We start from the raw sequence: 17,161 nt of genomic DNA on the forward strand, positions 1-17,161 counted from the left end.
GAAGCTCTGGAGTTTAAGTAGATTCCATTTGTCTATTTTGGCCTGTTGCCATTGCTTTTGGTGTTTTAGTCATGAAGTCCTTGCCTATGCCTATGTCCTGAATGATATTGCCTAGGTTTTCTTCTAGGATTTTTATGGTGTTAGGGCTTATGTTTAAATCTTTAATCCATCTGGAGTTAATTTTTGTATAAGGTGTAAGGAAGGGGTCCAGTTTCAGCTTTCTGCACCTGTTTAGCCAGTTTTCCCCACACCATTTATTAAACAGGGAATTGTTTTCATATTGCTTATTTTTGTCAGGTTTGTCAAAGATCAGATGGTTGTAGATGTGTGGCGTTACTTCCGAGGCCTCTGTTCCATTCCATTGGTCTATATATCTGGTTTGATACCAGTACCATGCTGTTTTGATTACTGTAGCCTTGTATTATACTTTGAAGTCAGGTGTTGTGATGCCTCCAACTTTGTTTTATTTTACTTAGGATTGTCTTGGCTATGTGGGCATTTTTTTGGTTCCATATGAAGTTTAAGGTGTTTTTTTCCAGTTCTGTGAAGAAGGTGACGTCAATGGTAGCTTGATGGGGATAGCATTGAATCTATAAATACTTGGGGCATTATGGCCATTTTCACAATATTGATTCTTCCTAACCATGAGCATGGAATGTTTTTCCATCTGTTTGTGTCCTCTCTTATTTCCTGGAGCAGTGCTTTGTAGTTCTCCTTGAAGAGGTCCTTCACGTCCTTTGTTAGTTGTATTCCTAGGTATTTTATTCTCTTTGCAGCTATGTGAATGGGAGTTCGCTCATGACTTGGCTCTCTGTTTTTCTGCTATTGGTGTATAGGAATGCTTGTGATTTTTGCACATTGATTTTGTATCCTGAGACTTCGCTGAAGTTGCTTATCATCTTAAGGAGATTTTGGGCTGAGACAATGGGGGTCTTCTAAATAGATAATCATTTCATCTGCAAATAGAGACAATTTGACTTACTCTTTTCCTAATTGAATACCCTTTGTTTCTTTTTCTTGCCTGATTGCGCTGGCCAGAACTTCCAATACTATGTTGACTAGGGGTGGTGAAAGAGGGCATCCTTGTCTAGTGCCAGATTTCAAAGGGAATGCTTCCAGTTTTTGCCCGTTCAGTATGATGCTGGCTATGGGTGTGTCATAAATAGCTTTTATTATTTTGTAATATGTTCCATCGATACCTAGTTTATTGAGAGTTTTTAGCATAATGAGCTGTTGAATTTTGTCAAAGGCCTTTTCTGTATCTTATTGAGATAATCATGTGGTTTTTGTCTTTGGTTCTTTTTATGTGATGGATTATGTTTATAGATTTGCGTATGTTGAACCAGCCTTACATCCCCAGGATGAAGCTGACTTGATCATGATGGATAAGCTTTTTGATGTGATGTTGGATTCGGTTTGCCAGTATGTTATTGAAGATTTTTGCATCATAGATATTGGCCTGAAATTTTTCTTTTTTAGTTGTGTCTCTGCCAGGTTTTGGTATTAGGATGATGTTGGTATCATAAAATGAGTTAGAGAGGATTCCCTCTTTTTGTATTTTTTGGAATAGTTTCAGAAGGAATGGTACCAGCTCCTCTTTGTACATCTGGTAGAATTTGGCTGTGAACCCATCTGGCCTAGGACTCTTTTTTGTTGTTAGTCATTTTTATAGCTTGTGAATATCAGGTGTTCACCTAAGTAAGAACCTTAAAATTAAAGTTGTGGATATTTTTCTGATTACTTTGGAGGTTTAGCTGTTTTTATTAAACAAACAAATTAGTCTTAATTATCAAAGAGTTACAGAAACAAAGATTATTCTGTTTTTAGGCTGAGTTTATAGTTTTATACTTTTGTGTGAAATCCTGATACCTTAGCTTAAAACCTCTTGTCTAGTAGAGACAAATATAAAACTACCTGGCCCATAAATCCCAGCAAAAATCTATGCTGACAATTCTGAAGACATTTCTGTTTATTTTATCAACAAGTTTAAAAGCAGCTCGCTTACTTATTTTTATATTTAAAAAATTAATTTATTGAACTACTGTACAAAAAATTCCTAAGCTCCCTAACCAACTAAATGGACTTCCTCTGGGCAAAGGGGACCCCGAAGAAACCTGAAAAACTATTCCTGGCCATGAGGGGAAGGGAGGCCAGACATAGCCCCTCCTTTTTGGAGCTTAGGCACCACTGACCAGCATTAACATTAAAGCAGATAGATCATAAGATGACAAAAAACTCTTTGTGTCAGTAAGAAACCAAATTCCAACTCGACTCTGATATAGAATCACATATCAGATAGCAGACACCAAAGGAATTCAAAGTGTTTTACCCCAAAATATTTTTTGACGTATTTTGAAAATGGCCCTGTAAAGTCTTCTTTGATGGGGGAAATTTGCATCTGTAGAGAATCCCATTAATGCAGCCAGGCTTTCCCTTTCTATGTCTTTCCCAGATAACTAGCTTATTTATTAAAGGTTCATTTAAGTCACTTGTCATTTGGTTTAATTACAGTATATTTTAACGGTTTTTATTATTGCTTATTTAAGCCAATCTGAATAGAATTCCCTAAGGGATTTCTGGACAACTGTGCCAGATTTTACCATGTAGACACAACATATAACACAACACATGGATATATGTATAAACACAAACACATATACACACTGGTTTATAAAAACATAGTTGGAGCCAAACACTATTTCTGATAAAATTTGGGACCTGTTCTCATGGCTAAACTTTATTTGTTCCAATAGGCAATCTTATGAAGACTGTGTATCAATATTTTGGATAAGGCAGTTTCCATAGCAGTTTGATTTTTAAAACACTTCTTTTTATTCTTTTTTTCAGTTTCCAGTAAGTTGAGGGTTACACATTCCAGTGTTTATATTTTAGATAGGACCAGCTGAATTGTATAAGAAAAACGTCTCCAAGTATCCTAGAATTAGTAACACATTTTTCTTTTGTTTATTGGTCTGGTTTGCTTGACTGGTCAGTGTGGATGGGGAAGCATTTTAGCAGGGTGTTTTTTGTTTGTTTGTTTTAGCTTTTTCTAGTTCTTGCATGGCAGACAAACATTTTTTATGCCAGACAGAGACATTTTATATTATTGCTCTGAGCTCAAGATTTTGACCTCTTTGATCTGAGAGCCTCTTATAAACATTTGCCACTTCTTTTCTTTTAGAACATCAATTCTTTAATTAACTATTCCGTCACTCAAATCAATTGTTAGTAAGGGAAACCTAAATTTACATTTCCAGAAAATGTCTAGGTTGTCAGTTGCCATGGAGCTGATATAATTTGTGTAACAATAATTTGAAAGCACTCTAAGACTTTTTCCCCTTTGCTGTCTTGGCTGGAATGCCATAGTGGCAAGTTTATCTCAATACCAGCAGAAAAAGTGACTAGATTCAAAGTCGGCAGGAAAAAAATAGAGAGGTAGAGAAATTAGAATGCTCTACATATTTTAATTCTTTACTTGGTCGCAGTTCTTTAATAAGTTTAAAGATTTCAAATAATGGCCATTGTGCTCCAAATTTTCCTTGATGTCCTTTTGTTACCAGCAGCAAATCCATTTGGGCCTGCAGCAACCTCAGTTCTTTTCTTCCCAGAAGAAAGAATTCTACCAAGGAAGCATAAGGTACAAGGAGAGACTGAGGCAAGTTGTAGAACAGGAGTGAAGTTTATTAAAAAGGTTTAGAACAAGAACAAAAGGAAGGAAGGTATACTTGGAAGAAGGCCAAGCAGGCAACTTGAAAGATAAGTGCCCCATTGACCTTAGACTTAGAGTTGTATATGGTGGCATACTTCTGGATTCTTGTGACCCTTCTCTGATTCTTCCCTTGTGGTGGGCAGTGGCCTGCTAGCCCTTGGGAGATGGGCATGTGCAGTGCATTTACTGGCCTTGTACATATGCTCACTTGAGGTGTTCTTCCCTTACCGGTGGAATGTCCCTGGAAAGTCATATACTAGTTAAACACCTCTATTTTGCCTCTTACTGCACATGTCTGAGCTTACCCACCCAACTCCTGAGATCTTATTGGAAAGCTGCTGATCACCAGTTTCAGGTGTTTCTGTCTGTTGGGAGACTGCCTTTGCATGGTGCCAGCGGTGACCAATTATTAGAGAGACAGTGCGACAATAGGCTGCCCATCACCCTAGGGTTGCCTGACATTCCTGGTGGGGTAGGGGGAACCTTCTCCTGTCCTGCTTATGCCTGACTAGCTACCTTCTGTAACCATTTGCCCATCAATTAAAAAATATGCCCAAGTATGGTCCATAATATAGCTGGCAGGAATCTCCAAAGGAAGATTGTTTTAGCATGCCTTTAGCATTTGAGGATCCCATTTTGTTTCTTTTTAATCACTCAAGAGCAAAGAAAATCCTATGAATCTTATCAGGAAATATTAGGTGTTTGGACCAGTGTTTTAGATGTTGGTGACATCGTAGTGGCTTTTAATCAGCCATCCTGTGCCCACCATCTAGGATGTTTATTTTTGCTTTTTGTAGATTCTTAGAAATAAGCAAGGGAAAAGAGCTAAATTATTTATGGATATGTGTTACCAAACCAAAATGAAACCAAGGTAAGATTTACAAAAATTTTAAACCCAGGTATGCAGATTAAACAAAATACTAAATTAGGCATGTAGAACCAGAAGTGAATTCACCGGAAAAGACATACTTCACAGATAGAACACAAATTTTATAGTAACCAGAGTATTCAAACCAGAAGGATGCTTGTCCTTATGCCAGAAAGAGATTGCCAGAAAAACCAGAAAGTTGTTGTTATCCCAAGAGGATTGTAAGACCCTTTCTTAAAGTGGCCTTAATCAGATCCTGAATGAATTCAAGAGCTTCCATCAAAAAGTGGGAGGCTCATGAGGGCAGAAAAGGTGAGCCGTGGAAGCAGAAAGTTCAAAGGGCTCAAGTAAGTGCTATATGCCAGTTCTGAGAACTGTTGATTCCTTCTGAAGGTGATCTTGCTGCAGGTCTCACTTCAATATGTCAACCTAAATAGCAGAGAGGGACTCTAAAAGAAAATGGTATCTCTTTGAGGATGGGCATTATAGTGGAGATGCATATGCTGCATATTCAGGGAAGTAAAAGACAAAGGTTTGTAAAGGAAGAATGAGGAGAATTACATAATTGTTTTAAGATAATTATTCATGACTACAAGGTTCAATAACAAAGGTGGTACCAGTTCAGAGATGGACAGGCAGTTGCCGGGCAGACGTCCTCACAGGATTTTTGTATAAGGTTATGGTGGCCTTTGTTCAAGGTTATGGTCTTTTTGTGATAGTTCTTTTATCGGGTTTTTGTAATAGTTCTTTTATCAAGCATTATTCATGAGAACTCTTCTTCATGGCCTTCCCGGGCTCTGTTTGTCGAGGTTTTTAGCTCAAGTGGCTCCACTGTTACACAATTTGAAACAAAGGTTTTTTTTTTTTTAACCTAGAAAGTTATAGGAAAGTCAGTACTAGCTTTCTCGTATTTATTCTAGATATTTGAATGATATAAAGAATAGTAGTGAAGCAGCTCAGGAGAGACATGGTGGCACCTAGTGCGTGAGAAGAACATGATTTTGATTTCTAGCTCAGCCATTGTCTGCCATGTGTGATCTTAGCAAGTCCTAAAACCTCTAGGCCTTGGCTTCCTCCTCTAATAATCCTTAGAAGATTTAAATAATATATCTGAAAATGATTGTGAATAATAAAATGTCTTATAGATATTAGATTAAGTCCAGATTCCAAATCAGCATAGGAAACCGAAAAACATAAACACTACCTGCTTTTCTTTCTAGTCACTTTTTTAATGTTTTTCTCATGAATGCCTTACTCTATCACTAACTATTTTTCTTTAATAATTTTGTTTGATTTCAATATAATTAGCTGATATAGCCTGTAATTCAGGTAAAAATTTAGTAGTTTCTTAATTAGCAGAAATACTACAAAGATACTATTATTCCTTTTCCCTTTTTAATTATAAAAACTCATTGGATAAGAGTTTTCTGAAGTCATAGAATGGAAAAGCTTGTGATGTTTTCTTCTAAAGGTAGGAAGGAACATTTTTTTTGCTTGTTAAAATGATTCTTACATAATAATGAAGGGACTTCTAGTCCTATAGGATAATTATGGCCACCTAAATCCAATTCTCTCCATAATATCAATAAGGACAGCCAACAGAACCACCTGTAACCCTTGCCTGCTGCATTAATATGAGTTAGAGATTGCTACAAACTTCAATTTTTATGTATCAGTAGTGAAGTAAAAACTGAAACCAGCAGGGCCAGTTGTGGAGCTCATGCTGAGCTGAAAAGTCAAAGACTGAAAGGAAAAGAGAAGATTGTTGGGGCAAGGGGTAGGTTGACTAGTAGTGGTGAAATATAAATGAAATCAGTTGCGAGAAAGAGAGTTCAACCCTGAGTGAGAAAGTAGTGAATGGTTCCGAGGCTGGAAGGATTAGAGCACTGGCTACTGGAGAATCAATGTGGCATTTTTTTTTTTTTTTTTTTTTTTTTTTTGAGATGGGGTTCCACTCTTGTTGCCCAGGCTGGAGTACAGTGGCAAGATCATGGCTCATTGCAGCCTCAACCTCCCTGGGCCTAGGTGATCCTGCCACCTCAACCTCCAGAGTAGCTGGGACTATAGGTTTGTGCCACCACACTTGTTTAACTTTTTGTATTTTTTTGTTTTAAGAGTATGTGGGGCCAGAGTTAGCATGATAGTCTTGGGAAAGTACTGTTTTGAGGGGAGACAGTTGATTGAGAAAGGTGTGATATTCCTTTGAGAGTTGGTAATGAAGGAAAAGAATGGAAAGAAAGGATAGAAATTAAAGATTCCTTTCGTCCCCCCAACAGAAATGACAAAATCGGAAGTTAAGCCAATCCCACTTTTTCAGAATGGCACCATTTATTAAAGAAACTTGACTTCATTATTTTTACAAAAGGGAGCACTTTAGAATTAAGTAATCTGTGCCACCCGAAAACCTTAGTCCTGCATTCATAAAATCACCTGTTGCTACTGCTTCAGGCAAATATTAGGCATTTCAAAATGAAGAAAAGACAACATGGAAAAGCCATGTAAAGGTATTATAAGAAGAAACAGAAAATGTGAGTAAAAACAGTTCAGTTAATGAAAATTTCCCCCTTAACACTGAAAACAGAGCAGAGGAAGACTGCAGTACAACAGCTTGACTTGGTTTAGATTTTTTTAAAAAGCGTTTTCAGGTATGTAAATAATACTTTAAGTTTGAAATTTAGTAACTCAGAATAAATGGACAAAGAACAGGGGGATGTGAAATAAAAGTTGATCAAACTCAAGAGCAGAGTTCAGGCAATAGTAGTTAGTAATGAAAATGAAAAAGGGAGAGCAGATTCAACTGAGAACATAATAAGGGACATTGAGGAGAGAACCAAAAATAACCAGGAGAACAAAACTAAAAAAAGAGGTAAATATGACATATTTACCTCTTTGTCTGGTAAATGTGACAAATCTGATAGAGAAAGAAGAGTTAACATATATTTAATTGGAGTTCCTGAAAACAGAAAACAATAGATTAGAATTAAGATCTAAAATTATAATCCAAGAAAACATTTCAGAAATAGAAGACCTAGCTTTACACATCAAAATAGTTCATTTTCCCAATTAATCGAGAATGATCGATTCTGAAACTGTGCTTGTATATTGTATTGTAATAAATTATCAGAAATTTAGTGACTTAACACAACACATAATTACCATCTTACAATTTTGTATGTCGGAAGTCTAAAACAGGTCCATGGGACTTTCCTTCTAGAGGCTCTTGAGAAGAATCTGTTTATTTGCCTTTTCTAACTTCTAGAGGCTGCCTGCATTCCTTGGCTTATGGTTCCGTTCTCCATCTTCTAATCTAGTAGTATAGTGTTTTCTCTTCTGTCTGACTTGTCTTCGTCTTAGAAGGATCCTGTGACTATTTTGGGTCTATCTGGATAATGCAGTGTAATGTCTATCTGAAGATCCTTGACTGTCACATCTGCTAAGTCCCTTTTACCCTGTAAGAATGTATTCCCAGATTCTAGGGATTTGGACTTTGATATCTTTGGAGGCAGGGCCATTATTCAGCATAAGCTGAATACAGAGACTTCCTGGAAAGCATTTAGACTTTAAAAATAACAGAAAAAAAATCTCTGAACTTTCAGGCAAAAAATATAAGTCACTTAAAAAGGACAGTGAATTAGTAAAAAAACAAGACCACAAATGGATTGACAGTTTCAAGAAACTCAAGGAGAAAGGAGGTGTAAGCCAAATAATTTTATGTTCAGTCAACCTGTCATTCAACTATCAAGGCTAGAGAGAAGCAATATTAAACATGGAAGAACTCAGAGGACAATCTTTATAAGGCATTTCTTAGGACAACCTTGATGTAAAAAAGAGATGACTGGAGAAACTAACAAAAGGATTGATGATGAACATTGAATGTAATTAAGTTTAGCTCAAAACTAAAATTAAGGTGGAAATAAGAGTAGAAGAATAGTATGTAAATATTATGTATTCTGACAAGGTAGGAATATTACAACTTAAAAAATGGGAAAAGAAGGAAAAGAGAATAAAATAAACTTGTTGATTGCTATACAGGTGAGAGATGGGTATCAAAGAATACTTCAAAAGCTAAAACTATTTTTTAAAAAGTATACTCAAAGAAGACCCACAGTCATCCTTATCTCTTCCACTGTGTTCTTCATGAAGATTTTGAATATTTAATTGTTCTAATCCAGGATTATTTTTAAATTAGCCCTGTATATTAGCTCATTATTTTTAAGGGTTTTAAGAGTTGGAGAGGGCCTTTGCATCGAACTGCCCTTTTTTTTTTTTTGTGAGAAAGCTACTCATTTTTTCGAAGTCATGCAGCTACAACTGTCCCAGGTCATTGATTTTTCATTATACTATAGTGTGTTGCTTTATAAATTCAATTTGTCATATCATAATCACTTCATATTCTTAATAGTGTTTTGGTTGTTTAATAGTTTTAATTGCAAGTAAGGCCAGGATGGGGCTGTTAAAATACCATGAACTTTGCAAGCATCCTACAAGGAATTGACTCATAGCTCCACTAATTGACTGGCTGAGTGTTCTTTGGTAACTTAACCTTTGGGCCTCAGTTTTCTGGTATGAGACCTACTCTGAGAAATTGCTATAGAATTTAGAAATAGTATATGACAATTGTATCTAATATGCTAACTAGAACATTGGGAGTTTTACTGAATGTTGGCGGATTGATTGATTGATTGATTGGACAGAGGCTCACTCTGTCACCCAGGCTGGAGTGCAGTGGCACAGTCTCAGCTCACTGTAGCATTCACTTCCCAGGTTCAAGTGATTCTCATGCCTCAGCCACCCAAGTAGCTGGGAATACAGGCATGTGCCACCATGCCCAGCTAATTTTTGTATTTTTAGTAGAGATAGGGTTTCACTATGTTGCCTAGGCTGGACTCAAACTTCTGGCCTCATGTGATTCTCCCTCATTGGCCTCCCAAAGTGCTGAGATTACAGGCATGAGCCACCACACCCGGCCTGGTTGATGTTTTTTGATAGCTACAACAGTGATCATAGTAAGAGCGATTTTTAAATAGTTAACATCTGGCTATTGCTTTGTAAATTTATGTCATTCTAATATATACATTGAATTATTTTGTACAGGTACAAACACGTATATTGCATGTACATATTTTTCTTTTCTGTTTTGTTAATAAATTTAAAAATTTAGTTTTTCTAGGGCTCTCTTTTAAATACAGCATATTGATTTTATATTTTTAATTCATTTTTGCTTTTCTCTTTGCTTTCAGTTCCCAGTGGGAAAAGCTACAGAAAGATGACACAGATCTGGGGCAACTGAAAGGTATCAAAGGAAGTATTGAGTCAGTTACCAGAGATGCTTCTTTGACTAATTATCAAGATACTAAAGTTAATACTAAGGAGCATTCTGTCAGGAAATAGTATTATAAAAGAGAATTTACTTTTTAAGCTATAATGATATTTTGATTAATGATTTTTCTTTAACTGAAGCTCTAATGGGAGGAAATAAAGTTGAGATACCAGTTTTTTATTTTCTAAATATTGGATTAAGTCATGAAAATCAAGCAATTTCTATTTCTTTAAATGCTTTTGTTAAAGCAATCTAATGATATGACAGTTTTATCTCATTGTTTATATTTCATGAGTTTTATGGAATAAAGTGTAATTTTATATTAATCAGTTTAGGGTATGCACTTTGGTGATTATGTTTTGAAAGCTTTGTGCTTTTTTTTCTCTAAGAAAACTGCTTCTTTGGATTTATGCCAAATATTAATAGAACTAATTTTACTTTAAAAATAAGCAAATATCGAAAATGTTATTTTTTAAAAAAAGGTCAGTGGCTAATGGTTAAAGAAAATGTATGCAATAGTGGTGTTAAAATGCTCTTTTGTGTTTTTTTATGTTTAAATACTCCAGATGCTTTACAAGTGACTTCTAGTTGTGTGTTTTTAGGAAAAGAGATAGATGCCAGAGTAGAAAAAAATCTGTAATAATTGGTTTGCACTACTTTCTCTCTGTTTGACCTTGAACCCAGCTCAGTTTTTCATTTGTAAAATGGGAAGAATATTTAGTGTTGTTAACTGCAGTGATTCAAAGTGATGCTTAAGCAAAGCACCTAACACAGTATCTGACACATAGTAGATTTTCAGTAAATATCAGATTCCTTCCCTTTCCTTAAGAATTAGTGCTACTTGCCTGATTTATCCATTCAGCAGTTATTTCCTATGTGCAAGGCAGTGTAGAGATACAGAAAAATGTTAGATATAGCTCCTTCAGCTTAGTATTGTTTACTAAGGGATATGATTTATGTACAGGGCTAAGCATTTTGAATCTAAGACTTCCAAATAGAAAATGCTCCAAAACTTTCTGAGTGCTGACATGAGCTCAAAGGAAATGCTTGTTTTCTTTGATTTTTCAGAATTTAGGGATATTCAACTGGTATATACAAGTATTCTAAAATCTGAAAAAATCCAAAACACTTCTGGTCCCAAGCATTTCAGACAAAGTATACTCAGTTTGTACAGTTAACTGTTAATATAAGGCATCATGTTATGTGGGAATACTCAGAGTAGGAATTCATAGTAGAAATAAGTTTTTTTATTTTGGTATGTTAGGGGAACATCAGGGAAGGTTTAATGGAGAGCATGGCCTTGAGGGGAAGAACGCTAGGATTTAGACTTCAAAATGAGAGGAGCCAAACAAAAATAATAGATTGAGTAAAGCCTGTCATTAATGTTCATCATCACAATGGCCATCATTATCATGGTACTTTTTAAGGTAAGGAAGTAAGTCATTTTGACGAGAGAATACCATATGAAAATCAAAAGTTAAGTGAGAAGAGATACTTAAAACCCAATGGTACCCTAATAAATACTTCATCAAAGTGTTTTGTTATATAGGTCTCTCAGCGCATACTCATGTGGAACTTCCATATTACTCTAAGTTTATTCTAATTGCTGCATACCTTGCTTCATACAATCCAGCAAGAACTGACAAGAGGTTCTTTCTTAAGGTAATAGTAACATACTTCTTTTTGCTTTATTTTTTGAGAACCCAGGAATATTTTGAAATTTCTTAACACTTGTAAATTTCTAAGGGGAAGAGATTAGAATAAGATTGCCAAATATGTATTTAGGACTCATTCTTTTAAGGCTTTAAAGAAATTTCTGAAATTTGAGAGAAGGTAGTCAGTTTCATAGAAAAGAAGAAATTGGGTATATCTTAGGCAATAATTCTAGATTTTAAAAATATGTAAAGTTTTGTTAAAACTATGGAGGATGGAAATAATTTTAAGGCTGGCAACTCTTGTTGTTCTAAAACTCTTACTATAGTGAATTATTATCCAGAACACTGAAGAAGCCTTTCCTGTATATACATTAGTTGGAGAAATCCCAGTTTAGAGTTGTTTTTTTCTTCTTCTTCACCCACTGTGTTCCCATCACATTAGCCATTGTCCTTCCTCAAAACATTCTGATCTCTTTCCTCCCTTAAGGTCTTTGTCTGTATGTTCTGTCTTTCTGGAAAGCTCCTTCTCTACTCCTCATTCTTCAGGCTTCAGTTTAAATGTTGCCTTCTCAAAGCAGTTCTCTCTGTACAGCCTATCTTAAATGACCTCTTTATTGTTTCCTTCCTATTTCACATGATGTTTACTTTCTTCTTTGGACTTGCAACAATTTGTATGTATGTGTGTATGTATTTATTCTCATGTCTTGTGCTACTCTTTAGGACTTTGTTTTTTTGAGACAGAGTCTCACTCTGTCACCCAGGCTGAAGTGCAGTGGCGTGATCCCAGCTCACTACAACCTCCGCCTCCTGGCTCAAGTGATTCTCATTCCTCAGCTTCCCAAGTAGCTAGGATTACAGGTGTGCGCCACCACGCCCAGCTAATTTTTGTATTTTTAGTAGAGGCAGGATTTTGCCATGTTGGTCAAGCTGGTCCTGAATTCCCGGCCTTAAGTGATCCTCCCACCCCAGCCTCCCAAAGTGCTAGAATTACAGGTGCACGCCACTGCACCCGGCCCTCTTTAGTTTCTGGAGGGCAGGGAACACATTTATTGTTTTCTCCCACTATTGAATCCTGAGTGCCTAACTAAAATGCTCTCCGTCAGTGTTTATTATTTGAATTGTGCCTAACTAAAATACCCTCCGTCAGCGTTTATTATGTGAATTGTGCCTAGCTAAAATTCTCTCCGTCAGCATTTATTATGTGAATTGCTAGACTTGTTTATGGGATGAATAAAAATCCATATCTGTTTGGAAATTTCATTTTTATAGCAATATATATGCTGTACTAAATCAATATAATAAGTTCTTTTAGGAAATGTCACTATTTTATTTTAGAAATTCTTATTTTACATGCAAAAGCAATCTTATATCCAATCCAAGTCTAGATGAAATTGGCCTAAAATATCAAGTTAAATATGTATATAAGGTGATAAGGAGAATAACAATTTAAAAACTTAAGATATATAGATTAGTATTATGTGTGCCATATTTTAAATAAATAATGTTTTCTGGTTTGTGGAATACTGTCTTTTCAACTTAAAATTTATTTTTCTTAATTGTAGCATCATGGAAAAATCAAGAAAACCAACTTTCTAAAAAAACACGAAAAGGTATTTACATTTTAATTTCTCTAACGGCAGAAACTTAAGAAATGAAGATAATATAGGGAATAGATAAGTCTATAATTACATTTGTCATTTAAATATAGGAACTTATCTATATTGATAAGGTACTGTTATAATGTAATAGAGTTTTGTTATGTTGACTATAGTGATTGAAGGTACATTTAAGTGAGCTGGTGCTGGAAATTAAAACTGATTAGGCTAAGTTTTTTTAGTGACTTAGTAGATGAAGAAGTTTACTCTGGATTATTTAGTTAAATACAGCCAGTTGAATACAGGCATTTTTCTCTTTTCTTTCCCCTTTGAATCACCCACAACTATAACGTTGAAGAAATAAAAAAAGTAAACTCATAACTACTAATCAGATGAGAGACCCCCAAAATTTGTAATTGCATGGTAGGGAGATATTGAGGTGACTAAGCAGATTAGAGAAAAAGCTGAAATCTAAGCCTCAAACTTAGCTGATTTGGCCTTAGGAACCTGGAAAAAGCTTAGGGATTAAAAACACTAAGTGTTTTGAAGGTGGGGTCAGGTAAGGTTGAAATTGGTGAAAGGAGCATTTAGGCTGTTTCACATCACTTCTTCTACCTTGTATGTCCAAACCACTGTGGCTTCTCTTGTAAGAAGATGGAGAATTTTGAACTATAGAGTGCACTATAGAAAATGAGTTTTGTTTTTCTCATTCTTAGAGGCAGTTTTCCTCAATTCCAGGACTGCCTGACTGCAGAGCCTACAATGATGTTTACCACTTTTCTTGAACTCCTACAACAGACAGTTAATGTCTAGAATTTTTATTATCTACTTTTGAGGCAGGGTCTCACTTTTTCGCCTTTCGCCCATGCTGCAGTGCAGTGGCCTGATCACGGCTTACTGCAGCCTCCACCTCCTGGGCTTAAGCGATCCTCATACTTCAGCCTCCGGAGTAGCTGGGACTACAGGCACACGCCACCATGCCTGGCTAATTTTTGTATTTTTTGTAGAGACAGGGTTTCACCAAGGACTCATCTAAGCCCAGGGGTTCAAGGCTGGCCTCAAATCATCCACCCCTCTCACCAAGCTACCAAAGTGCTGGGGTTACAGGCATAAGCTACCATGCCCAGCCTAATGTCTAGAATTTTTAAAGACTCATTACAAACCAATATGAAAAAAACAAAAATTTGGTAGCAAAATGGATAAATGATACATTAAGAAACCTGAATGTCTAATAATCATGACATGATTATCAGCTTTATTCACTAATGAGAGAAATGCAAGTTAAAACAACAGCAAGATGTTTCATACTCTTGGCTTGACAAAACAAAAAAAGTCTATGATTTCAAGTGCTGGTGATAATGTAGAAGAGTGAGAGTCTGCCTATTCTGCAAGTTGACAATATCTACTGAAGTTAATATGTGAAGTTAATGTTAGTATTAGTCAGGGTAGACTCGTTATGCTTGTAGTAAGAAGCAAACCCCCAAACCCATGTTGGCTTTACATACAAAAAAAATATTTATGTTGCTTACAACATACTGAATATGAATTGAATGGCCCTCTTTCATCTTATAGTGATAGGAAGTGAAACATGGTGGCCTCTGAAGTTGCCACTAAAGGGAAAGAAGATGAAAGACCAGGCTTGGAAGTAGCTTACATCACTTCTATTCATATTCCACTGGACAGCCAGACCCCAGTTACATGACCTCTGTCTAATGCAGGAGAGACTGAGAAATGTAGTCTTCCTGTGTATCAGGGAAGAATCAGTGTTGGCAAACACATAGCACTGACCCTGCCTTTGTACTTTAATGCAACAATCCTACTTAGAGAAACTGACACATGTGCACAAGGAGAAATGTACAAGATTGTCAGTCACAGGATTATTTGTAATAGTAATGAATTTTTTAAAGTAGTTATAGAATGGAATTCTGTAAGGTAATTTAAAAATGGACTAGAGCTACATGTATCTATATGGATAAATCTCAAAAAGCAATTGGTAGAGAGGTATGTTCAAAATGATATAATTTATATAAAATTTTAAACCATGCAAACATTGCTGTGTATTGTTCATGTATACATATGTGGTAGTATAAAACTTTCACAAGAGTACATCAAATTCTAGATAGTGGAATTTTTCTAGAGAAGGAAAGGGAGAATAGGGTGGGAGAGGGTTCAAGGAAGCTTCAGCTTATTTGTAATGTGACCTAATGTTTTGTTTCTCTGCATGTATTGCACAGTATATTACATAAAATTGGTGAGTGCATTGGTATTCATTATATTCACTTCTGTACTCTTATGTATTTGAAGTATTTAATGACAAAAGCATACAAAATTTAAGACCTGGAAAATGATTTCTAACTATCTTTTAGAAATAAATAGCTGAGGTTAAAAACTTCATGGTATAATTCTGAGTAGGTGTTCTTCTTTACAGTCATTCTTCTTTTAAATAAATAAATGGTTATTCCCATGCACGTAAATATAGTTTCCAGTTTCATTTGCCATTGCTAATATAAAGTACGTATTTGTGGCTGGGTGCAGTGGCTTATGCCTGTAATCCTAGCACTTTGGGAGGCCGAGGCAGGCAGATCACTTCAGGTTAGGAGTTCAAGACCAGCCTGTTATACATGGCAAAACCTCATCTCTACTAAAAATACAAAAATTAGTGAGGCATAGTAGTGCATGCCTGCAATCCCAGCTCTTGGGTGGCTGAGGCATGAGAATTACTTGAATCTGTGAGGTGGAGTTTGCACTGAGCCAAGATCACACCACTATACTCCAGCCTGGGTGACAGAGTGAGGCTCTGTCTCAAAATAAATAAATAAATAAAATAATAAATAAATATTTGCTGTTAAAATTATCTGCTAACAAACTGGAACTTGCGCACTATATCTCATTTCTGATGACATGAGTTATACCATATGAGTTTGTATAGAAGTATGAACTTTTTACAATCTTGAAAACTTTTTTAAAATTGTACATTGTTTTAGGCTGATAGCTTATTTACTTTCTAAAATATTTTATTAGTTTTCTAAGTTAAGCTACAACTTACTGTAATTGATCTTTTTAGATCTACTAAGGTTGAACAAATAAATTTTCCTTGCAGAGGTACAAAGAGGAATTGTGAGAAATAAGTAGTAAACTCTAGTCTAGGATTTAGGAACCTGGTTTGGTTATTATCTTGGATTTGGCAAATCACTTAACACCTGGTTATAACAGCAAAATAGGAGGCATATTTAGGACTGGACTAAGGTGACTGTGAGTTCTTTAATTAATATTTGTTGATACTAAGTCAGAAATCTTGAGGAACGTGTTAAAAGATAAATCATGGCTGGGTATGGTGGCTCATGCCTGTAATTCTAGCACTTTGGGAGACCAAGGTGGGGAGGATTGCATGAGGCCAGGCATTTAAGACCAGTCTGGACAAAATAATGGGACCCTGTGTCTACAAAATAATTTGTAAAAATAGACAAGCATTGTGGTGTGTGCCTGGAGTGCTAGATACTCAAGAGGGGAGTGTGAGGTGGGAGAATGGTTTCAGCCCAGGAATTCAAGGCTGTAGTGAGCCATGATTGCACTGCCACTGCATTCCAGCCTGGGTGACAGAGCGGACCCTGTCTCTAAACAAAACAATTGTAATGAAAAGATAAATCATGATCATATCAGGTGTACTTCTAACTTAGAGACTGCAGGTTACATTTATTAGCATTTTTAGGGGAACTGTGTAATACATAAATACATTGTTATTGGCAGTTTTGTAGTACAGAAAGTGAGTGCTCTGGTATAAGAAGAAAATTCTTATTTTTGGTTTTTGTTTACTACAGACGAGCAATCATCTCCTTGGGCCAAAACCATTTCCACTAGACAGATTATTAGCAATATTATATAGTATCGTGGACAGCAGAGTTGCTCCAACAGCAAATATTTTTTCCCAGGTAAGCTTAATATAGGTTATTATCTATGTCATCTTTGTGAGATTCTTCAGATAGTAGAGTTGATAGAATTCCATGTGTTCACAGT

The 17,161-nt window shown here is 35.9% G+C and overlaps 1 protein-coding gene across 1 annotated transcript in view; it reads left to right on the forward strand.

Moving 5' to 3' along the window:
- Window positions 1-17,161, forward strand: part of ORC5 (origin recognition complex subunit 5) — a 94,900-nt gene that overhangs the window by 35,789 nt on the left and 41,950 nt on the right. The window contains exons 9-12 of the mRNA XM_012456404.2: window positions 9,818-9,870; window positions 11,447-11,559; window positions 13,115-13,162; window positions 16,966-17,076. Coding sequence (XP_012311827.2) covers window positions 9,818-9,870; window positions 11,447-11,559; window positions 13,115-13,162; window positions 16,966-17,076 — 325 coding nt within the window. The remainder of the gene's footprint in view (window positions 1-9,817; window positions 9,871-11,446; window positions 11,560-13,114; window positions 13,163-16,965; window positions 17,077-17,161) is intronic.

Source organism: Aotus nancymaae, unplaced genomic scaffold (genome assembly GCF_030222135.1).
Source record: "Aotus nancymaae isolate 86718 unplaced genomic scaffold, 86718_ANA_hifiasm-v0.15.2.pri h1tg000002l, whole genome shotgun sequence".
Taxonomy (NCBI): Eukaryota; Metazoa; Chordata; class Mammalia; order Primates; family Aotidae; genus Aotus; species Aotus nancymaae.